This window comes from Aquila chrysaetos, chromosome 5 (genome assembly GCF_900496995.4).
Source record: "Aquila chrysaetos chrysaetos chromosome 5, bAquChr1.4, whole genome shotgun sequence".
Taxonomy (NCBI): Eukaryota; Metazoa; Chordata; class Aves; order Accipitriformes; family Accipitridae; genus Aquila; species Aquila chrysaetos.
This window is the reverse complement of record NC_044008.1, coordinates 898,265-921,860: the sequence shown is the minus strand read 5'-3', so window position 1 is coordinate 921,860 and position 23,596 is coordinate 898,265. Positions and strand designations below refer to the sequence as shown.

The 23,596-nt window shown below is 44.5% G+C and overlaps 1 protein-coding gene across 3 annotated transcripts; it reads right to left on the bottom strand.

The window, feature by feature from the left end:
- On the bottom strand, nucleotides 1-23,470 carry DENND6B (DENN domain containing 6B). 3 transcript variants are annotated; one of them, XR_003923580.1, is made up of 21 exons: nucleotides 23,286-23,470; nucleotides 17,346-17,384; nucleotides 17,206-17,248; nucleotides 15,733-15,845; nucleotides 13,982-14,062; nucleotides 12,070-12,175; nucleotides 11,438-11,517; nucleotides 11,115-11,177; nucleotides 10,250-10,305; nucleotides 9,511-9,633; nucleotides 9,004-9,099; nucleotides 8,809-8,903; nucleotides 8,178-8,243; nucleotides 7,401-7,465; nucleotides 6,879-6,968; nucleotides 5,905-5,958; nucleotides 5,419-5,528; nucleotides 3,245-3,347; nucleotides 2,880-2,955; nucleotides 2,303-2,377; nucleotides 1-1,955 (listed from the first exon to the last, which is right to left on the bottom strand). XR_003923580.1 is itself a non-coding variant. In XM_030015566.1 (20 exons), exons 1-20 carry the CDS (start codon nucleotides 23,427-23,429, stop codon nucleotides 1,833-1,835), a joined length of 1,725 nt encoding a protein of 574 aa, XP_029871426.1. In that variant the 5' UTR covers nucleotides 23,430-23,470; the 3' UTR covers nucleotides 1-1,832. The 3 variants fall into 3 exon arrangements, 2 of the variants coding, with proteins under 2 accessions (XP_029871426.1, XP_040979452.1); XM_030015566.1 differs by lacking the exon at nucleotides 2,880-2,955; XM_041123518.1 differs by lacking the exons at nucleotides 1-1,955; nucleotides 2,303-2,377; nucleotides 2,880-2,955 and adding an exon at nucleotides 2,397-2,457 and having other exon boundaries at nucleotides 3,228-3,347.
- Nucleotides 23,471-23,596: the final 126 nt, after the last annotated feature.

The window sequence follows — 23,596 nt, the reverse complement described above, 5'->3', positions numbered from 1 at the left end:
TTGGCTTAATTTTTTTTTTTTTTTTTAAACTAGTATTTTCTACTATACATTAGTGCTTCAGTCCACCACAGTCACTGCAGAGCTATTGCACGGACGCACACATGAACTCTATATACAGAATATACACTGTACAGGCAGGGCTGCCACTAAGGAGTATTGTACAGAATTTGTTACTACAGGGAGATATGGCATGTCTCCTCGCTTGGTTGCTTCCAGGCTGGAGGTGGTGGGAAACCGAGCAGCCTCCTGCTCGCTGTTCCTGCACTGTCCGTGTCTGGCTCTGTAGGAGAAAATGCAGGAAGGGTTCAGCCACCTCTGAGACACACTGACATCTCCCCAGCCCCGACGCAGTGGAGCAACAGGCAGAGACTGCTAGTGAAACAGCACACCTTCCACCTCGTGAGCACAGGGCACTGCCAACAGCTCTGTGCAGGTCTCGGCTGAAATGCCGAACTCTCCTGCTGCGTGCAAAGGTACACTCTGGGGCTTCTTACAGAAGAGGAGTGCATCAGGCTGCCAGACCCATCCAAAAACCCATTCTTAAGGCAAACATTCAGGCCCTGGCTGGACTGGCAGATGGTGAAATGCAGTTACAGTAGCAGCAATCAACCCCAGGGTTACAGCAAATCCATTTCCAAGGCAGCTGGCAGAAAGACGGCGCTCTCGGGCAGAGGGCAACTGCCCCCAAAGCTGGTAGCAGAGCCTCAAGTCTTTCCTACATTCAGCCCAGACACACACGCACATCTCTCTCTTTCCCAAGAGGTGAACGGGAGCAGAATGACCGAGCTGGAAGCTGGGTTGTGGTAAGAACAAGTTGCGGTGAGAGCTGGAGGTTGCTCCCCACTGACATCAGCACAGGGCGAGCACGCACTTCTCACAGTGGGACCCACGCAAGGGCCACTCTGCAAGTTCCCCCTTGGCAAGGCTCACGCAGGCTGTAAAAATCACATTCTCCAACGTGTTTTATCGGCAAGTGGGCTGACCACATTAGATCTCTCATTGCCCAAGGCAGAGCTCCAGCTCTCTTGTATGTTATTAGAGCACACAAACTTGATTTTTCAAGCAGAATAAATTACATTTGGAGGCCAGCTCCTCTCTGTGGAGCTCCAGTAGCTATTGCCATTCACACAGCACTCCACCATGATCTCTGGAGAGCTCTGTTCCTTGCAGATGCACCAGCCCCTTCTTCTGTTTCTGCCTTGGAGAAAAAACAGCAGCATTCTACATCCAGCAATTAATCCTCCCACTCCCATCACAGCTGAAGCTCTTGCAGGCATGAGTCAGGCTGCTGAATGGGCAGTGACAATTTTTTCACATCATTTGCGTGGGGGGGATGGGGGGGACTAGCATCTCTCTCATCATCGTCAGGAGCTGTCCTGGAAACAACTCCCCCCTACAGGGCTGGTCCCGGTTCTTCCAGGCAGGATGACGGCATTGAAATTTTGAGAGCCTGAGCACTAGACAAAGATGGATGTGTATAGATGGGCAACACAGGTTTTGCACAGCCTATCACATGCTGCTGGAAGCCTGGCTGTCACTTTCTGACCTACTAACAGCCACACGGGGAACAGTTTCTCATTTACAGTCCCCTAATCCAGCTCCTCAAAGCAGGACTAGACAGAGAATAGTGCACACAGTTCCCCATTTCTGCTACAGTTCTGACCCACATGCTCACGTGCTCAGGATCAAACACAGTTGCGAGCAAGGTCCAGATCAGGTCACGCTGGCTGGATCAGAGAAGAACATTCCTTTCCAAACGCAACTGCAGCTGCCCACAGCTCGGAGCAGGGTGGGAGGGCCCTTCCTTCTCCAACAGAGTCCCTTCACCGTGCTCAGTGGTGGTGCAGCACAGTCTGGAGATCCTCTGGCAAGGAGCCGATGATGGTCTCAATATACAGGCCCACCCGCTGCAGAGTTTCCTCCTTCACAGGGAGGTGCTGGCACCTGGCTCTTACCTACAGGGGGAGAGAGGAGAGAGAGGAATTCTAAAATAGCTTCAAAGTTCCTCTTTTTGCTTTGCCTTTGGCTGAGCAAACTTCACGTTGTCTCTTTAGTTTGGGGTATGAGACAACAGACAAGAAACTGCCACCTGAGCCTCAGGGAGATGAAAAGAGTCAGAACTTTGAATCCTTTTCTATGCAAACACTAAAGTTTCATGACTGTCCCGTTTGCCAGTGCTCCATATCAGGGAGCAAGAACAAAGTTTTCTAAGCAACAAGTGTGATCCATGTCCCTGGTCTCTCCCTGCCACAGAGATAAAGACAGAAAGGAATGAGTGCAGTAAGACAGGAGGAAAACTTACCAGCTTCTCACGAAGCTTTAACACCAGGTCTACAATCTCCACTTCAGACTTGTCCTTCATCCAGGCCACAATGTTCTAAAGAGAGAGAACAGCTTTCTTCAGGGACATTTCTTCTTTACAGAAGCTTTTCTCAAAGAGATACCCCTAAGCAAAGCCTGAAACAAAATCGAGGAGGTTTCTCATCCTCTTTCACAACTCTGCTCGCAGCACTTAAGCCTAAATGAGCAAGATAGAGCTCTCCCCACTTTTCTGACCATGACAGCATCAAGCTCTTGCCTGCAAGAGAATAATCAAGGAAAGATGCAGTAATATGCAGGCAGTGCAGGGGTTCCCTCCTCCAGTCAGCACCGTGAATTCTGTGCTGTGCTCAGAATTTATTTGCCAGAGTCAGGCCTGTTAAAAAAAAGGAGACAGCTTTGGCATTCCCCACACCATGCTCAAGGACCTGCACTGCTGAACAGTGAAGCAAGCGCTGCAGCTGAAGATGCGCCTGGGTAGGCTGCCAGAGCTCCTGGGACTACCCCAGCAGCTGCTCAGTTTAAGAAATTGTACCAGCAGTCATTACTAAAAATCCTACCTATTTTCATTAGGCATTAAGGAAGCCAGCAACAGATGACACTTCCAGTCTGGCACTCTGTTGGCTTGGGAAGGGCCTGATGAATGAAAAATAGTTGATAGAAGCAGCCAGAGCAGGACCTGCACTGGCTAACAAAGTAGGGGAGCTGAGCTGCTCGTGTTCTTGTCCCCCATGTGCTGTTATTCCTGTGCACTGACAGACGCGAGGCAGAACTGTCATTCCCAAGGGCACAAAGCACTGTCCCCCATCCATCAGTGCAGAATCGAGACGCGTCAATAAGCGTCCAAGGTAGCAGTGCCCTCATCTCCCAGGTTTCAGGCCTGAGAGTCCTGGTGTTGGTTTTAATACCTGCAGCTGGAACATACCGCTTCACAGATTGCCTCCAAATGAAGGGCCTCCAGCTTCTGGGTCATTTCCTTGTGCCTCTGACGGTACCAGCCATCAAAGTTGGGGGACTTGAAGAAACGCCTGCAAAAAAAGAGGTGACACTGAGAAGGGGACAGAGGGAAATCCAGAGAAGCACGCTGGCTCCGTTGCACACAGATTCCCCTTCCTACTGCAGCAGATACAGATGTGAGAGGAAAAGACATTCTGATTCACAGTGTCATTAGGGGTGGTAACCGATTATGAGCTAATACGCTCTTTTGGTATCTTGCCTACTCCAGAGGCTTCTCTTCTGTCAGGCATGAACATGATACAGCTGAGCAGCTTCAGCACATTGTCACCAACGAGGGGAGCAATCCTGCCAGTCTCACACCTTCATTTGCATCAGCTCACACCTCAGCCCACGCAAGCAGCGGTGCTCTTTGCCCTTCTGTAGCCTGATTTTGGCCCACTTTTTCTTTGGAGTTATGATAACTAGGATGGTTCAACATAGGCAGAAATTCAAATTCCTCTGCATTATCTTGCTTAATTCCTCTGCTTTCCTGATATTTAAACCTTTCAACCATTTGCTAGCATGGACCCAAGTCCCATATAATTGGTGATTTACGTCTCTCCTACATAAACAAGGAATCATCTAGGCTATGTCAAAGGATGTGTAATTTACACCTCTCCAGTGCAGTACAGTAATAAACCTCCGTTTTTACTGAGCTACGCAGGAAAATGAACAGGGGGCAGCACAATACCTGTTTTTATCTCAGAGTGTTACAGAACTTTGGATCAAATTCAAAATGGGATTGAAAAGCCACTAACTGAAAGACAAGGGTTGTGGCAGCAGAAAGGAAAAAGATGAGAAAGTTTAAGATGCCATATAGAGCTGAGTAACGGCCACTTTAGCAGCACATTCTTTGCCACTCTGTCATTAACAGCAGGGATATCTCAGATGCCATATTTCAGCATTGTCCTCTATTAAGAGTGGCCCACTTAGCATATCTTCAAGCTACTTCCTCAGGCTACCTGCAGAGAGCACTTCACCAGCAGAACGCAGTTGATGTTTGTACAGTTTCTTTTTGCAACTTCAAGGACTCTTGTTCATGCACTCTCCACAGCACAGTGGAGTCCTAAACCCAACCAATATCTCAAGATGCTGCTGTGATACAGACAGACTTATTTTTTTAATTAAGGGTTTGACTTAGGAACACCAGAAATAGTATATGCACAAAATCTCACACAGTTAAGAACCCCGGAATGTGTAAACTTCTGCATATACATCAGCTGCCTGCAAACCTCAACCAATTTATTGAAAAATAGTAACAAACAACAAGCTAACCAAGCTAACCAAAATTAAATCTACCACACCCACACCACGAGGAGTGGAACTGCTTGTTTTCTGCTAAATACATTAAAGCACAAAATGTACAAACTTTATCACAACAACAAAACATACTAATCCATGATTATTTTCTCTGCTCAATCCTGGAATTTTTTCCTTTCTCCATATCTGGACATCTCCCATTTTCCTTCCCACAGGGTATCTGATTTCTGGATTTTTCCTACTCACATTGTGATAAGTGTCTTCACCATCCCATTTATAACTAATTATCCTTTATGAAAACTATGGAAAAACTCTCCTGCAAGCTCTCTCAAATTCTACCCTGAAGAAACTACGTCCTTCTATGTCGTAACAGCACTGCCATCATGCAGTAAAAATGAAATGGCCATTGTCCTGAATGCTGTACAAACACATACAACCACTACTGGATGAAGACCTACAAGTCTTTATACCTCATCTGTCCAGGACCAGACACTGAAGATTCCCTGGAGGACAATAAATGACCTAGCTGATGTCAGAGACGAGTCCCCTTCTTCTCCAGCAGTGACGACTTAGTTTAAGTTCATGAAGGTGGAGAATTGACAGCTTCTAAACCCCATGGTATCCATTTAAGAGACTACATAAAACACAGGATTGATTCTGCCCTGCATTTGGTCTTCCTGACCATTATTAGTTAATCAATTCTTCATAGGCATGAGTTTTTCAGGTGATCAGTCTCTGTCCCAAAGCTCCCTTTTTGTTCCCAATTCTAATTCAGCATTTGATGTTTATTATAACTTGCACCAGCTGTTAAGGGGATAAGGCAAGTAATCACCAAAATCCTACCTGTAGAGGCCTAACCAGTCACCCTTGAGTACACAGGTAAGTTGGGGACCAGCATGCTCAAGGGTCTTCATGAAATCTTCCTGTCGGAAAGGACGAATCTGTGGAGGATTCTGCACAACAGAAAGACCATATTACACAGCACCCAAAAGGAACCGGAGGAAAACGAGGTCTATATTTACAATGGAAGAGGCTGCAAAAGGCAGAGTCAATGACTATGAGAAGAAAAAAAAAAAAATGCATGAGCATCTTAACCAGGCTTGCTAGTAAAATTCAAATTAGATTCACAATAGCTGAACTTACTGCAAAACAGGAAGCATCTGTCCCAATGTTTGTTTCAACTTTTTTTTTTTTTTAAAGGAGTAATAACCCTCTTGCTTCAATGAGGGAAGTTCACAGAGAGTATGAGTATGTGATCAGCATATGGCATAACTATTCCCAATCCCCTCAGTCAAAGGAAAGCAGAAGAGATTGGAAAATTCAACATACCTTCCATGGAGTAATGGCCCTCTGCAGAGGCATCAGACTTGCAATATAATGTTCCTAAGAAGAAATAAAATAAAAAAAATAAATAAATATAAGTTACAACAATCAAGGAGCCTCTTGCATGGTCACTGAGTTTGACTGCTTTCTCCAATAACATCATAGGCCCAATCAACAGCCTCATACTCTCTCTTTCTTTTTTCCTTCATAGTTGCACTTTACACGAGCCTAAGTGTTCCAGCTTGTTTCCCACCAGGGGCTAGGTCACAAAACTATGCTGCAAGAAGCCCAAGCATGCCATGTGAGAAAAGGTCAGGTGGGCTGAAGTTGGCAGGAGGGACTAAAACCTGAGAAGATGTTCTGTCCTCCCATGTACTACCTCCTAAGGTGATGTAGAAAAGAAAGTGGAGGAGCCAAACTTGGCCAACTGGACGGTCACCAAAAAAGCACCAGCAGCTTTCTAGGGGTACTAGACAGGGAAGGCCTTGAAAGAAAGCATTCGTTAAAATCTGCCGTATGGTGGTGATCACCACATGGACATGCCTCAAGTTCTACAGCAAAGCTTCCCAAAGCCAGAAGGAAGCATTTTACAGTGGCAATTGGTTTGATTCCAGCGTTAGAGGGCAAGAGGAATGTTTTGGGCTCCTGTCCCTTCCCTATATATCTCTTTGACTACCTGTTAAAAAGAGCAAATACTTGGCATTAGCATCAAATGACAGGGAACACCTATTCCTACATTGCAGGAAACAAACAACATTCTGTCTTTACACACAGTGTGCTGAATATCCAACCTGCATACTTTTATGCTAATTACTGAAATTTCCGTTCAAGAAACATTTAGTTCCTTTCCATGGAATCTATTACAGATGCTCAGGTGTGGGTGAATGAAAGAGGGCAAGTGCAAACTTGTCACTCAAATATCTCCTGTTCACCTCCCATCTCACCCTTACACCACTCTGACAAGTCTCTGCTCAACTCACCAAGGGAATAATGAAACTCTGGGTGAGCTCCAGGAGGTGACGCCTCAAAAGGGCACTTTGGACTTCAGATGGGCGTTTCCGCTGAATCCCCTGCAAGCACAAGCAGGGTATTCACAAAGGTGCTATTCTCTATTACGCAGCTAGATGCAGAATTTGCAAACACTGCAGCTACAAGCAACCAGTCCAGAGTAGTCTGGAAAACTGTACCATTCAAAACACATATTCTCCTTTCTAGTTAAACGTATCACACACATTTCACTACATAGAATCTGTTTTCTCAGATTCTTTTTTTGATAAGGATTGTTCTCACTTAGGTTATCATTAGTGTCAGCATTTAATCCATAACATGAAGTGAAAAATTTTAAAACTGCCATAATAAACATGGCCAAGTATACTTGACTAAATCATCACACACTGTAAAAAGTCTGTTCCTTTTGGAAGTGTCATCTGTTTAAACCCAGGTGTTAGCACAGTTTTCCCATAATGACATACAGGATGTAGGATAGAGTGGAAACTGCTTACCTTTAGCAATCTTTTTATCAGGGTTTTGTCTTTGTGAAGGAATGTTTTATAGGAAGTATAGATTCCTAGAATAAAAAAAACCCCAACAAATCAAAACCAGGAAAAAAACAGAAGTTAGAAACAAATCCTTGCCCGTGTATCTAGAGGAGGCACTGTTATACAGTGCAGGGATAACAGAACCAAATTTCCTAGCACAAACCCTGGCAGCTCTGTGTATGTGTGTGTGTAATTACAAAAATGATAAACAACTGATTACAAAAATTATGAAATTGCTAATGCAGCCCGTACTCACAGCAGGATTAAAGGACGCTGAACTATCTCAAGGACCTTCTCATGCTAAGCTTATGGTGAGGTAATTTACTGGAGTCAGATTATGGCTAGGCCTGAGATGAACATTAAGTTAAGTGAAAGATAGCTGTATCTAGGTAAGCGAGTTCCTTTGACTTCCATCACGTCTAAAAAGCAGGTATGATACATAAAATAAACCCAAGAAAATTAGAAGCTGTTCTCCCAACAATAAAATAATTTGTTCAGTTAATTTATATTGGCTTTTTCAATCTCAGAACAAAGATGTACAGGTTTTCTGTATTAGATGGGAAGTGCCACTACTGTGTAGCGGATCAAGTGTGAGAAGATGATAACGTGTAAGAAGATGGTAACATCGAAATGTCCATTCGTGGAGATGCAATGAGTAACGTATGCAATGTACACATGCCTGCAAAATCCCCCATGTGGAAGGGTAAACAAAATTAAATGATGTCTGACAAAAGGACTTACCTGGTTTCGTGTCTAGAGTTTTTAGTTTAGCTAGCTTCTTCACCTTAACTTGCTTGGGCAGATCTCCTGTGGAAAGACATCAAATGACTAGTTCAATCTCTGAATCTACCGTCACAGCCACAGCACGCACATGAGAGACCTCACATTCGAGAACATTCAGTCCTACACTTGTAAATCATATCCTCCCTTAACTCCACCCTCACGTAAGCCTTCTCATCTGCTAACTTTCCTGCTAAAATTTTGGAACAGGTATGTGTTAAGGAGGCATTGCAAAAAACCCCGCTCCTCAACCTAGAGGTTTTCTTGGCTTCATAGATAATAATCAGAGTCTCTCTCTCTCCACTGTGCTCTCCTTCTCTATGCAATTTTCTCTTTGCTGCCCAGGAAGGACTTCTCCTTTTCTTAATGCTTCAGAAAAAAACCACAGCAAGTTATCCTCTCAACAATTTGTCTTCACCATTGTTTGTGCTCATTCTACACATCAACTGAGTCAGAGTCTAGACTTTCCTTTGGTTTCTCAGCTTTCACAGGAATGAATATGTGTAAAACGATGGCTAGCACTGCAACTGTCAACTCACTGTTAGCCTCTAACAAGGTCTACCTGCACACAGCACTTTGGTTCCACCCTTACCTGACATTCTGAGCTCCCCAACCCGAAGAATGTGTGGCCAGTGCTGGAGAGTTTTGATAAAGAAAGGGTTTGTGACTCCCACAACAATGTTTGGTCTAGAAAGAGGGGAAAAAAAAGCAGAACAATGCTAACCTCAGGGTTTCCTTCACACACAGACAGTGGCAAGTGGGTAGCAAGGGTCTACTGGCTACTTACGGAGCTTGTGTCCTGGTGGTATACTCTTTAAATTCACTGTCGTGGATAGTAAAATAGGGGCGGTAGTCACAACAGTACCTCAGAGGAGCAAGGCAGCTGTAACAATAGACAGAATAGTTGCCATATAAACTTCAGAGAGGAGGAGTGTGTCTTTACATCAGGTTTATGTCCTAGAGCAGTGTTTTGTCCTGCCAGAGGTAACACTTTGGAGGAGTTCCAGATTTTGGTTTGGTTTTTTTTTGCTAAAGCAGAGTTCAAAAGCTGGGGAGACAAAGTTCCTCAGGGCAATGAACCATAAGGTCTCCCAACACGGGAGATTCACTTGTACCCTTCTCTACCATTGGTGGAATACGAGCAAGACTCTCTTGGTACGCTATTTATCTTACATGCTTTCACAGGAAAACTAAATCTAACACAATTGACTCGGCAGAAGGGTGGATCTGAAAGAGAAAAACTGACAGAATTTATTAGTATAGTTGCCTGTATCTCAGAATTTGAGGGCATTACCTGGTAAGTGCCAGAACCATTTCTGAAGAAACTGTAGGGGATGGTGCCATTACAACAATAGGCTCTCCTAGTAACATCAGCTCCCACAACATCTGGATATGAATTAACACTGGCTGGAAACACCTGTTAGTGAAAGGAAGAACAAGGTTAGAAATGCAGTTCAGGAAAGACCAGACACAGTTACTCCATATAAGCCTACCCAGATGTGCTTCTATCTGGGAATTTGAAATCTAGGATTGACTTTTAGTATTCCACAACAGAATGCCATGTGTCTTTACACATGCCGTTGTTCAACCATTTTATACAGGTTTAAAGGAAATGCTTTAAGCAATGTAAAGCAACCTGCTGATCATATTGCTCTCAGTACGTCTTTTCATCTAAGCAAAGTAAAATGCATGTGGATTACAGCAGATGTATGTCTATTAGAATAGCACCTATAATGCTGAAAAAGTTTGGTTCAGACACACAATGTGTATGCTTCAGAGCTTAAGCTGATCACCAGCTGAGGCCAAGGGAAGAAACCCTCCTCTAACCAGGATACAGGGGATTGTTTTAAGGGCAGTGCACACAGGTTTAAACACTGCACAAGCCCTGCAAGTCCAGTATTCTAAATGACACTCTGCAAACCAGTAATTTTTGATTCCTCACTTGACATCTTCACTATACCTACGATTTATAGGATACTATGAGCAGGAAAAGCAGATGGAACGAAGAGTGTTGCAGGGATGGTGGCTCTCACCTGAAGAGATCCAGTTCATGAATACTGGGGAGAACCAGTGGGGCTGGTAACAGATTCTAAATGAGGAAGAAAAAAAAATATAAATAAATAATCAAGCAAACCCAAAACTGTTAGTAAATGGAAGCATCCTGACTGAAATGCCATCTAAACTGACCACACAAATCACAAAGCAGCTCCCTCTACAATAAACACAAAAAGAAGAGAACAAGGTTAACGCTTAGAGATACGAGCCAGGAACAGATCTGCATTGAGCACTCAAGGTCCAAATGAACTTCCTTTGCTAGAAGATAGCCAAGAATCCCTTCTTTTCAAGATGTGAAAGACTTCCTGTGTCTGCTCCTTTATTTTCTAGAGTTTCCGCTGGTGCAAGGCTTAAGATACAGACAGAGACAATAAGGGCTGGTAATATGGGTACCAAAAGTTGTGAAATATGACAACATTATTCAAAGGAGACAAAAAGGGAAAAGATGAAATGAACAAGAACAAAAATCAAAGCTCAATAAAAGCAGTAAAGATGCTCAGACAGCAAATGCTGCAAAACAACAGAGAAAACTAAGGTAGGGTCTCGTGGAGACCTACCTATACATGAATTCCCAGGAAAGGCAAGGTGAACAAAAACTGTGAGAACAACACACATACATAACTTGAAGCACACAAATTCTGTGCAGAGAATCCTGTTTTGAAAGACACAGGCAAGAAAGCATGCAGTTTGAACCAGACAGGTAGCTTAAACCACATTCATCCCAGGCCAAAGTGGTTTCAAAGAAGACAAGGCTGAAAGAGTTCTAGTTCTTCTCCACCCTCCTTCCTTAGTAGTTTAGATTCTGCCCATCACTGGCTTGTGTCATGCCACACTTCATCTCACCTCTTGATTAAACTGCTTCACTGGGCTTGATCCTGGTTTATCCACCCTTGATGGGATTCTCACCTAGATTACAAATAAAATCAGACAGATTATCCAGGCAGATGGAATCAGGTAGGATGCACACACACTTTGCTTACTTTCCTACCAACCATCCATGTAAGAAAGCCTCCTCAATTATCAGTTCTAATAGTACAGAGGTTAGGAATAAAGGGAAAGAATCTAGAGTAAAGAGCAATTTCAACATCCAGAAGAAAAGGGATACATGTTCCACTTCCCAGCATGCCTCAGCCTGCTGCTGAGTACAGATCATCAGCAACAAGTACCTGAATGACAACTCCCATCACTGGAAGGTTCAGAGTCTGTCCTGGCACAGGAGGCGGCCACTGATCAATCTCATTGCACACTGCAGGGACACAGGTAAAGAAAAAAGTTTAATCTGAAGGTCAATACAGCTAATTCAGCTGGTCCTATGAGTTCTGCCAATTTAATCATCACTCATTCCTAGTTCACGTGTCCCCCTAGCTAGCTGCAGACAAACACTATATCAAATAATTGTGCAAGTTTAGGTCAGACACCAGACTTACATCTGCACCACTGTTTCCAGTGCAGGCCCAGCAGCACTATACTGTTGATAAATCATGATTAAGTTGAATAGTGCAATAAAGATCTAGACAGAGATGTAGCATTAGCAGTTTTTTTCCTCTCTCTGGGAATACATTGTATGCAAAACTGACAGCATCATCTATTAAGGTTGTCAGACATTTCCCATTAATGCATCCTTTACAGCTGTTTATAATTTTGACAAGCCAACCACTTGGATGAAAGTTTTTCCCTGTTGGAATTTGTTCCAGAATGAACTAATTTGGAACATTTCAGCTGTCTTTCAAGAACTTCCTGATAAAACCTCAGAAAGATTTCACTATGCAAACCCTCCCTCCTCAATCTGACTGCTCACCTGCCTCCAGGCATGGCTCCAGCTTGTCAAAGTATTCCGGAGCAATCAGCTGCAGCAATGACTGGAACAAGTTCACATATGGAAGGCGTGAGACCAGCACCAAAGACTGAAAAAAGTTACATTTAGGAATCAGAGACCCCCTGACATGATCATTTCTAGCACTACATATACTGCCTACTAGAGGGCTACACTTAAAAACCAACATCAAAACCATGGAAGAGCTCAAAAGCAGCACTTTTACTGGTGGGATTCTTGCCAGCTACCTAGTCGCTGAGCCTTCAGGCTTTGAAAGACCCTGGGTATCCACACAGGCAAGGAGTTTTTTGTTTAATGAATAAGCTCAGCTGGCAGCTTCTACCAGGGAGCCACTGCAACTAAGAGGGATGAGATTGTGACCTAGCAAAAGATCAACTGGAGGAAAAATAAAAATAAACTGCTGATAGGTTCCAAGCTACCAAAACAACCATTTCAGACAGAGAAGCGCAAAGGAGCAGACCACTGAAACTGAAATTAGGTAGATAAACAAACTAAAGGAATTCTGAGGAAGAACAAAGTAACTTGAAATAATGATGATTTGTTTCCAGCAATGCCTTTTTTGTTGTTGTTTTGGCTTCTTCCTAATGTTTCTTTGCAAAATATACCACTATTTTTTTACAACTTTTCCAATTCAGACCCACTGAGGGTTTTCATTATTATGCTGATTATTCTCTTACTCTAATTATTAATGAATACATTAATTAGGATCCAGTGAAAATTTCTGCAATAGTCATTTAAACCTCCTTTCCAACCCAAAACTTTGCCATTTGAAATAAAAAACCCAACCATCTAAGCATAACAATATACTTCACTGAGGAATTCAATGTGCCCACTACTTTTCTAAGTCTACCAAAGAGCAAGGGCATTAGCCTGGTATAAATATCTGTTCATCAGGTCTCCATGTTGTCCAGTTTCTCTAATCCTCCAACTTTTTGAGTGATCAATCCACTGCTTTAGTGGAGACGAAGAAACTAATTTTTGTGTTGGCATGTCTCTTTGAAAGAAACTCCATGTCACTGCCTAGAGGTGGAGGAGATAAAAGCACAGCAGGCCAAGTAACTGCTGGGACAGAATGGTGTCCCCATCTTCCAGCAAGTTACCAGACTGATCTACTATGAAGCATTGCTCTTTGAAGAGCAGATATTCAAAGCTCATTTGAGAGGATGGCATTTTATCTTTTATGTGAAAAAACACTACTGAAAGAGTAATTCCATGGACCCATGGAGAAAAATGGTTCTTTGGATGGAAGTAAAATATTTTCCTTCTCTAGAAGAAGCCTGAAATTCTACTCTCTTTCAGGCAGTGACCATAACTATCTGTGTGAAAAATACAAAGTACTTTGCATATTTATGCTGAAATAAACATGCAGTTTATATTATTTTTCCCAGTGTCTGTGTCAAAGAAATTTATGATAAGAGACAAGGCTGGTGAGGTACCAGCAGTGTCACTGCTGCTAGTTAGAAGCAATCAGCCCAGCAGGAAATCCATTCCCAGATGGCTACGAGGAAGAAGAAAGATTAAAGCAATATAAGAGTAGTGTTAAGGTATAACTAGCACAGACTGCAATAACGAAGTATATCCTCTCACTATCTGCAACACTAGAGTACATACTGAAGCAAATGTTCGAGTACTTTAGGATCTCATGATTCAGACAGCAGGTCACTGCTCATGTGATTAACACACCATGGCAACTGCATCCAGGTTTGTTTGGAATTACACTTTCCACATATTCCTGTTCTCCATGACCTTTGCTGTTTCCTGCAGAAACACTGTGGGTGTCACGTAGGAAGTGGTGCTATTTTACAGCTATGGATAGGTGCCTTTTTACAGCTACGTACCAGTTGAGAGTAGCAAGCTATCTGGTTTCAGTACTCACCTTCTGAAAATAACCTCTCTTCATCGAGCTGTCCTTGACTTGCCTGAAGTATACATAACCAAAATAATGAGCTGACTCCCGCTGCAAGAGAGACCAACAATGCTGTTAGTGAGAAAACGATTCCTGCTATCACCAAACTCCCTCCAGCCACTGACCAAACAACATACCTCACTCCTGCTATGATACATTTACAGCACTCCCTCCTATTTACCAAAGTTATCCATGCTCAGCTATCTGGAAGAGTTTACCAAATGCTAAGATAGAGAGGATACAAAACAGCTAAATTCACAAAAAATTACAGCCTCCACGTAGCACCTTTCACTACCCCCTTTCTGCAGCACCTTCAGGGCCATCATCTAAAGGGTTAATTGAGGTTTCCACTAATAGGACCAGCTGAGCCAACCCACTGAACTCATCCTGCCACCCCCTGCTGCCACTGATGTGCTGACTGTCAGTTTTCTTTGCTAGCCAGAGGATAATGTATTGTTGAGGAAGGAATACATCATCTTCTGAGAGGAGGAAAGATCCTCCACCATACCATTCCTCTTTAGTCAGGCATTTAAGGCAGTACCAGTCAAACTTTGCTCAGGATGAAGCACAAAGCTGAATGATGCTTCCTTCACAGCATCCATGAAAACTAACAGATTTAATACAAATCCCCAGTGATCATTTCAAACATGCTATGCCTTTTAAGTTCCCACAGACATCAAGGAGGAAGCATAGTTATCAGTGCTGAACACAAAGACCATCCTTAATATCATTTTTCGAAGCCCCACAGGCCCCACAGTTTAAGGCTCTTCCCAAATATTATTTTTCCACAACAGAATCCAGTACTTTGGCAGTTTTACTTCCCTTACTGCTTTAAAGCTAGGTGAATCTGTGAGGCAGCGTCTGATTGCTACAAAGCAGTAAAGATGTATGCAAGCTAAAAAATCTTTAGACCAGAATTTAGGAAAAGAAATCCTCCTACTCCCTCTCAGACCACTAATCCATTTCTGGATTGCATATCACAAAAGCATATCACAAGAAGATTGCAGAAGTGTTAAAAAGGCACATGCACAGGAAGCGTCATCTCAAAGGAGAAAGCAGAAGAGGACAAGTTGATCTGGTGGCCATCTGCTCAATTAAAAGAAGCAACAGTGCTCAGCACATCCCTTCTCTGCATGAAATGGACAGACAGTTCACTGATGGAAAAACCACAATTAACAGACACTCCTGATATTAGTGCTTGAGTATGGTTAAACCAGCCCGCATAGAGCAAGCCAAAGTGTGAATCTGCGGCACGCCAATTATTCCGGCTGTTTTTATATACATAGATCCTGCAACAAATGAAAACAACTGCCATCCCTCAACAAAAGAGGTAAACATCTAATTTACCACAGAAAAGGATATTCTTTGCCTTGCCTCACAATAACGTGCTCAGGTAGCCATGCACTCTTGTTGGATGTCACCTGTGGGCCACCGTTTATCTTTTCGCTGTAGCTAGACACGAACACTGCTCTTAATCTGGGGTCCCCCTGATTCAGTTCCATCTCTCAGAGTAGCTGGGATTCTCAACACAGCCCTCTATGGGTATTAATGTGGAAGTAAGTCCCTGCGCTGAAAGCTTTCTCCTTTTCTGACTATTCCCATGGCCAGAGAAAATGAGTATTTTATGCACAGAAAACAAATCAAAAGTATATTTGGCTTTTAATCCAGTAAGACTACTGTTTGCTTAGCAGGTATAAGTAGTGCACTGAAATGCAACTGACCTGCAGCGTTAGGGGTGCTTCTCTATTGTACTCGCCATCATCCTCATAATGAGTGGTCCTCTGGCCCCCAGACTGACGAAGGCGGAAGCTAAATTGAGTATCCCCCAGGCCACCTGAGACAGAGAAGACCATAAATGCTCAGGAAGAAGTTTCAGTAAAGAGAAAGCTGGAAATTGGTTAAATCCAAAATGCTGACATAAACAGGGATGCTGATTTACAGGGAACTCCAAAACTGAAAATGGAGAGGAACAGCATAAAGAAATGCCCAAAACCTGGTGCAAGACAGGAAGAACACACAGCTGAACACAAGAACTGGTATCATTAAGCTAAACCTTGCCAGGCCGTGGCTGCAAAACTTACAGACATTGGCCAGTACCATCAATCCTGAGTAGCTGCAGCCACCATTTCTTATCCACCCTACTGAAAAACCTACAAACAGCCTTAATCCAAGACCACACAAACACTGATTTTAACAACAATCCCCTGCACAATCATTCTAGCAAATGACCTGGACAAGAACCACAGCCAGGCACCTCCCAGGTCACACTATACTGCTCACTCCCCACCAAGCATACTTTGTACAGCAGAAAAAAAAGCAGCATGAAGTCTTCAGGAGTTTTCATCAGTTGGAAGGGCAGAAGGAGCAGGGCTGAGTATGAGGTCAGTTATGAGCAAAGAGTTAAACACTCTAAGCTCACTGCACAAAACACAAGGCTAAACAGACTAAGGCGCTACAATAGGGTGAGAGGACATACTCCCTTCCCACTCTTTGCAGGTGCTATGCTCCGAAGAAGGGTAAAGACTGTTGCGTGTGTTACGAAGATATTACTATCAGTAAATAATTTACCTTAATAAAATGGACATTTGGCCTGAGTGTTCACCAAACTCTGAGAACCTAGTGAAAGTACATCCTTAAAAACATTTAAAAATAAACTGGGCAAAGCTGTAGAAAACTAACAGTCAGGAACCAGTCTTAAAGAAACAGGTACTGGGATGAACTAACACGTTTATTTCTTATTGCCACCTTTCTGATTTATAAATACAAGCTTTGGGAATACTTCTGCTGTGAAAGCATCCTCTCCCCATCTATTTCTCTTCACTGAGCACTTGACTCACAAACACAAAAATGCTGACAGTCGACAGCTGCAAACCTCAGGGAACCTACCCTCCGTGACTATTTTTTGTATTTTATTGCATGGGTGAAGCATGAGTGCACAAGCTTATCAAGAAATTGTCCTGTCACCTACTAGATCACAGATTCTATATCCAGAGAGCAATCAAAATGACAAGAAGCCTCTTTGTTCAGACCTAAGGGCTGGGTGCTCCTTGATGTCGCAGTTCTAGGAGATACAGCCCATCAGTCTCTGCTGCATTAGAGGCGATGACTCACTCTTTCCATCATGAACCCATTTCTTTCATAACGGCAATGAACCATCCCGCAGGCTGCAGGCAAGGCCAACAGATGCTACCTACCTGAGTAGGAGTCCGGGAAGGACAAGTAGCAGATACTAGTTTTCTGCAACAAACAAAAATACACAGTAAGAAAACCTCCATCATTGCTGCTCAGTATCTTTAAAACCAGGGAAAAAGAAAGAAAAAAAAATAGTTATTACCTCTTTCTCTGTTAGCCTAAAGTCATAAGGATATACCAACTGCAAAAGAGACAAGAGTCAATAAGTCACTCACTCAGTTCCCGCCCCCCGACTTCTACACAGATCTATAAACATTGCTTCCATATAGTAAGTGCCTTATTTTTCCCAAAGTAATATATCCTACAAGAAGGTACATCTACCCATTTAAAATCTGTCAATAGCCCGCTGCACCGAACCTGTCGCAGAATTGGTATTTATTCCAGTAGATTTGGAGACCAACCAAATGGCTTATATTTTACTTAGATTTTAACTTCAGAGTTGATAGCTCAGTGAACAAACAGCTCCACAGCCCCGTTGCTAACTTCTCTGTATTGATTCCTGCTAAAAAGTCACAATTCACTAAACCCACCAAATATTCTGAAGGAGTAAGGAAGGCTGGCATCATGAGCTGCTGAGAGGTAAAAACAGATCTCACAGCAATGAAACGAGAAGACAGACAGTAGGGACAGACTAAGAATGGCTTTAAAAAAGAAGCTATGCATACATGCGATGAGGTATGGAAAGAAGAGCCACTAGAGGATGGCACAGAGAGCGTTAACAGCCATGACTGGGAAACAACCTTTGCAGCAGCATTCTGCAAAGATACAGGCAGGGCAAGACTACTGTCCTCAAGGGCAGAGGAAAAGATGTAGCAATAATCAAGAGTGAGACAATGATAGTCTGGAAAAAGGTTTAGCTGTATGAAGAGATTAGAAAACAATATAACCTATGTAAACTAAACAATACAAAGTCTGGTGTTAGACACAGACTTGGGTATATATCCTAGCCTCCAGGGTGAAAACACTTATTTAACAGTCCTGAGTGACTGACCAGCTAGAGATGCTGTTCATAGTGACCAAAAAGCAGAAAATGGGCAGCAGGAGAAGTTTGAGGGGATTTGGAGCTCTGGCTTAGCCTCCCTGATTTGATCTGTTGTTAGAAAGACAAGCCAAGGTTTATTTTGTACAGAAAGAGGTGGGTCTGGCACAGGCTTGAAGATTCATGCTTTGTCAGCATACCAGTGACAGCTGAATTGTGTTACACCCAATTTATCATCAAGCATTTCAGATAAGAGAGATTGTCAAGAATTTTAAAGCATCTAGTTAAAGACTCTAGCTTTGCAGCTGAACTATGTAAATGCTGATAACACTGTTTCTGCATTTACCGTAACCCAATAAAAGAGAACTCTGTGCAAGACTTCTCAGGTCAGGGCCGAGGGCAGAACTGCAAGCAAGATCCACTACAGAAACAATCCCACTGAGAAGTGAGAAATGACACAGCTACAGCAATAATGAGTTTCACATGTCACTGGGCAGAGGACAGAAACCAAAGTACTTACAAATCTGTAGAAGTAATCTATACAGCTACTATAGCACTTACTGATCAGGAAATGGCAGAAATTGCAGGTGGCTTTACATAAGGGGATGAGAAAGAAACTTAGCACTGAATGACTTGAAAAATGGAGATCTGCTCATCAGACTTCTGCAGCTCCCAGGCAGTAACTCTGCTTCAGGTCAGTGTGCGAGTCATCTGGTACTCAAATCAGGAGCTCTCTTCAGTGCTTGACTCTTCTTACAAGTCTATAAATAGCAAGGGTGGCACCGTGCCAGAGTGCTGGAAGTTCACTGAGCGAGCTTGCTTTGCTCTGACAATTCCCCACTGATTCCTTGGCAAGGTCATCTAATCAGCTTCAGAGAGTGAGCCAAATTAACAATTAAAAATTACGCTGATTAGCCTTCGGTTAAAGCTTCTCTGAAAGACGAAAGCTACGAAAATACAGGAGCAAAATTATCACATCCAAGCTACAGCGATGAGGCAGCACATTAAGGCATGACTAGAGGACGAAGGCTTTTTAGACACTGAAGCATAAAGGGATGCATTACAACTACGCCACAGGAGAAGACACACTTCTCTGCTTGCTATATTTTTGCATTAGGCAACTGAATAAATTCCTGTGGTTATGACTAATTTAATGATCATACAAACATTTATTTTGTTAATAATGGATAGAACAGGAACAGAGACCTGGACATTTGATGCTGATTCATCAAGAAGCTCAGGAATCTCACAGCATACTGCTTTCTGCAATGCTTGCTGATGATCTAAACTGAAGTTCAAGAGTCAAGACAGACTTCTAATTCTCCTGCTGCCTTTCCTGTGGGGTCTTTCTGCAAGTAAATCAGACCAGAAGTGGATACTAATGGCTCCTAGCTGCTTTGTGGGTCCAAGTTTCAGATACACTAAGCATATGTTTCACTTGGAGATGTGTGCTCAGCATTTTTGGGGGTGGGGGGGAGAAAAAAAAATCAGGCTCACATGCTTCTGACTGAGCACAGAAGCACTGTCGGACCCCAAAATTCATGTTTTTGGAAAACGGGCCTTATCTTCTGCATCTTTGCTTCCCCTTCAGTTTAACAGTCTGACATGTACTTCTACGTTCGGGGCGGGGGGGAAATCACTAAATATTTACAGGGTTAAAAACTCAAGGTAAAATAGTAAGAATCCTAGTCACTAGAACTTTTCAAAAGCAAAAAGACAGTAAAGAAAAAGGAAATTTTTATTTGTGAAAGTCCCTGAATATCTCAGAAGTAGCCCCAAAGGGCTTAAATTATGTCATAACTGGTGACATAGCTCTCTCTCCCATCAATACTGAATTAACAAGTGTGGAGGTGACACATGTTGAAAACAGATCCTTGCACTAAAGCTTTGCTGTTGACATCGGCAAGGGTGCCAAGTACTCTGCTGCTGTCATAGCAACACGGAGAACATCCCAGAAAATGACTTCTGGTGACTCCAAAGTAACCCAGCTTCACAAAGTGCCTGTGTTTGGAAAAGCTCAGGGAGGGAGGAGCCAGTGCTGTTGTGAAAAGGGATATTTCAGAGCCATGGGGACAAATTTTCAGCGTTTCTATGACAGTGGCACCAGAGAAGTCGGAGCCTTTGCAGAGTCGGACGGCAAACGGCTGGTGGGGAGGGCTGCTCCTGCAGGACACAGACTGCTAGCCAGAGAGGATCATCTCAGAAACGTGTCTTCTCTCCCCCTGGTATTTCTGCTGTCTGTAATTGACTATTTGAAGAAACGTGAATTGGTCGATGAGTCAGAAACAGTAATTATACCTAATTTCAGCATTAACCTATGTTTTCCTTTGAAACACCTTTTCTACTGTATATTTAAATAGCAGCAGAGTCAGCAGTCACTGAACTTCAGGCTGATGGTGTATCTACACTGCGAGACAACTGCACAGAACACAAGTCACGCAATATTCAGAAACCTGAGCAGACCCTAAACAAGCTCTTGGCCGCGAAGTTGTAGCCACGGAGCCTACCCCATTCCAGGGGTAATTTTGCCTCTCTAATCAGTGTCGCTGAAGGACAGACAACACACGCTAATCAGGCTTCAACAATGTGGCTTCCACGTAGCTTTGGGCAGCAAGGGAAGAAAAGAGATGTTTTATCTGGAAAGAATTCTATACTCAGGAAAAAGTATTCTTCAGGAAAGCATGACAGGATCTCAGCACAGAAACACCGACTGAGACAGGCCTGCTCCTAAAGCAGAACTGCAGGGGACTTCCTAAGGTTGGACTACACTTGGGATGTCTGCATCTTCACACACTGTTTTACAGAGATGATGGAAAAGTATGGTGCAACCTCCAGAACGGGAGGTTTCCCTTCCTTCTGACTCACTTTGCTGCGAGCGTGTGAGGTAGCACAAGTTACTCCAAGTATTTGTAGCCTGTCACTCTGTGTAATCCTTGGGTGCGTGAGCAGCCTCTGTGCATAAATCACTCTTTGGAGGGATATACGTACATCCACAAAACCACAGAGAGCTCTGTCAAGATCTAATCTCAGTCAGTTACACTGATCTGGTAATGTCTATGGCAAAGTTCCCGTGCAAACTCAGCCAGGACTGAAGTCCCACAGGGCTGGGTGCCACAGTCGCATTTTTTTTTTAACCCTGAAACTTGCAGTCAAGAGCCCAAATCATAAAACTCCCTCTTCTCCACTGCAGAAATCAGCCTGCTTGGAGACAAGCCACAGGGTCTGGACCCAACCTAAAACCACCAAGGCAACAGATGGAAATAGCAAATAAGCAGGAAGATAACACCACCATTTGACTACTGGCAATAGTGATATTTACACTTTTTCAAAATTTTGAAATAATTTTACTTGGAATTCCCCTGTAAGACAGTAACAGCTTGAGCTTTTTTATTTTCCCAACCCCATCAAGAATGGAATGCAGGATCTTTATCACACAGCTTCTCCTCTGCCTGGCTTCCTTTTTAGGCGTCTTACCCAACACAGACCCCTGTTCCTTGCCCAAACCCTTCGCTCGGAGACAGAAATCCACAATGGACAACCAAAGGAAAAGTGAGGGTGGGATTATGGCATCACTCAGTCCAGATGCCGAGATGTTCCCAGTCTTCTTGGTCATTTATGCCACATGAGAAACATTTTCCCATCAATACTTATATAGGCAAGGGAGGAAAAGAGAGGAAAGGAAGAAGAAAAATACCTTTCCAGGGATTAATAGACTGTATTCTGCATACCCCAATCACAAAGTCCCCTCCTTATAATGCTAGACAGGTAATAAAGCTGGTAAGAAAGCACCTTTGTAGCTACATATTAAAACACACCTATGAAGCATTAAATTGTAAATGCTAATTATTATCCCAGTATTCATATCCTTTCCAGGGTATATCAGTCCTGGTTTTGCAGGAAAGAGTATAGAGCATGTGAAACTTAGGTCTACAGCAGATTTTTTTTTTATTTATTTTCAGGCTTCATGGAAAGAAACATAATCAAGTATTTAAGAAAACAGAGCAGCAATAGGCTAACTTGATCTCTACCACTTTCCATTCCCTTCAGAAGCTTCAGCATGACTTTAAAAATGGAAAGTCTCAATTCTCTGAAAAACTGCGTTAACCTCCTTACACCAAGGAAAAGTGAGGAGTAGTTCCAACAATTACACAACAAATACAAAGGAATTTGAGATAATGCCTTGGGTTCAGAATAATCCAGACATACCTGGTCCCCTTATGTTGCATTTTCTTAGAATACCAACCAGCTTTTGCCTTCAGTCACGTTACAAGCCTTAGGTATCTAACTCCCTTCAAATCCTCTTTCAGAGACAAACAGTGCAATCTTCCGGGCAATAGGGAAAAACTGTTCCAGCCCTTTCACTCCCAATTCACCCTCCCTGGCCCCCCAATAACCCCCACAGGCATACCAGACCTCCTGGGAAGCCTCTGACACCTCAGCTCCTCAGGCTGACAGAGCCACCTCAGCACCCCATTATCTCCCCATCGCTCCCCCACTTCCCACCCAGCTCCCCACCCCTTCCCCACACACCCACCTCGGCCCCTCCTTCGTGCCTGCTGACCCCACACATCACACCTGTCTTTCTGAGCGACATTCACCCCTACACCCCCCCCCCCCCCAGCTCCCTAACCCCAGTCCTGCCTGCCTCCATGGGCTGTCTCCCACAGCCCTTCCTCCACAGCCTTCTCCCCGCCACCCTCCTCCCTTCGCAGCCCGCTCCCCCTCCTCGGCAGCCCTGTAGCCCTCTGCCCACCTCACCCACTCACCCCTCTTCCTAGCACACCCCTCCCCCGGCCCCCATACACCCCCGTGGGCATCCCGGGCTGCCCTAGCTCCTCTCGGCCCTGCCCGCCTCCCCATCCCACCCCGCCTGCTCCCAGTCCCCCCCCCAGCCCTGCCCTGCCCTGTCCCCCTCACACCCCCAGCTCTGCTCTGCCCCCCCTCCCCCGCTCGCTGCCCCACGCCGTGTCCCCTTCTCCCCCAAACCCTGCCTGTGTCCCCCCCCTCCCCTCGCCCCTTCTCCACAGCTCCCGGCCCTGCCCGGGCCCAGACAGGCCCCCCCCCCCCCCCCTTCCCACCCCGCTCTCCCGGCCCTGCCCGCACCTCCATGGCCTGGCCCAGCTCCAGGTCGAAGGTGACCACGCAGACACAGTCGAGCCAGGCGGAGAAGCGAGCCCAGGGCAGCGGGGAGGCGGAGGCGGCTGCGGGCCGGCGGGACCGGGGCTCGGCCCGGCACAGCGCGTCCATGGCAGCGCCCGCTCCGCCCGCCCCGCCCCGCCCCCGCCCAGCCCGGCACGGCCCCGCCCCGTCCCGCCGCGCCCCCCGGCGGCCCGGAGGTCCCGCGCCCGCCGCCCCCACCATCGAGACGGCTGCCGGCCGGGCAGAGCGGCCCGCGGGCCGGGTGGCATGGCGGG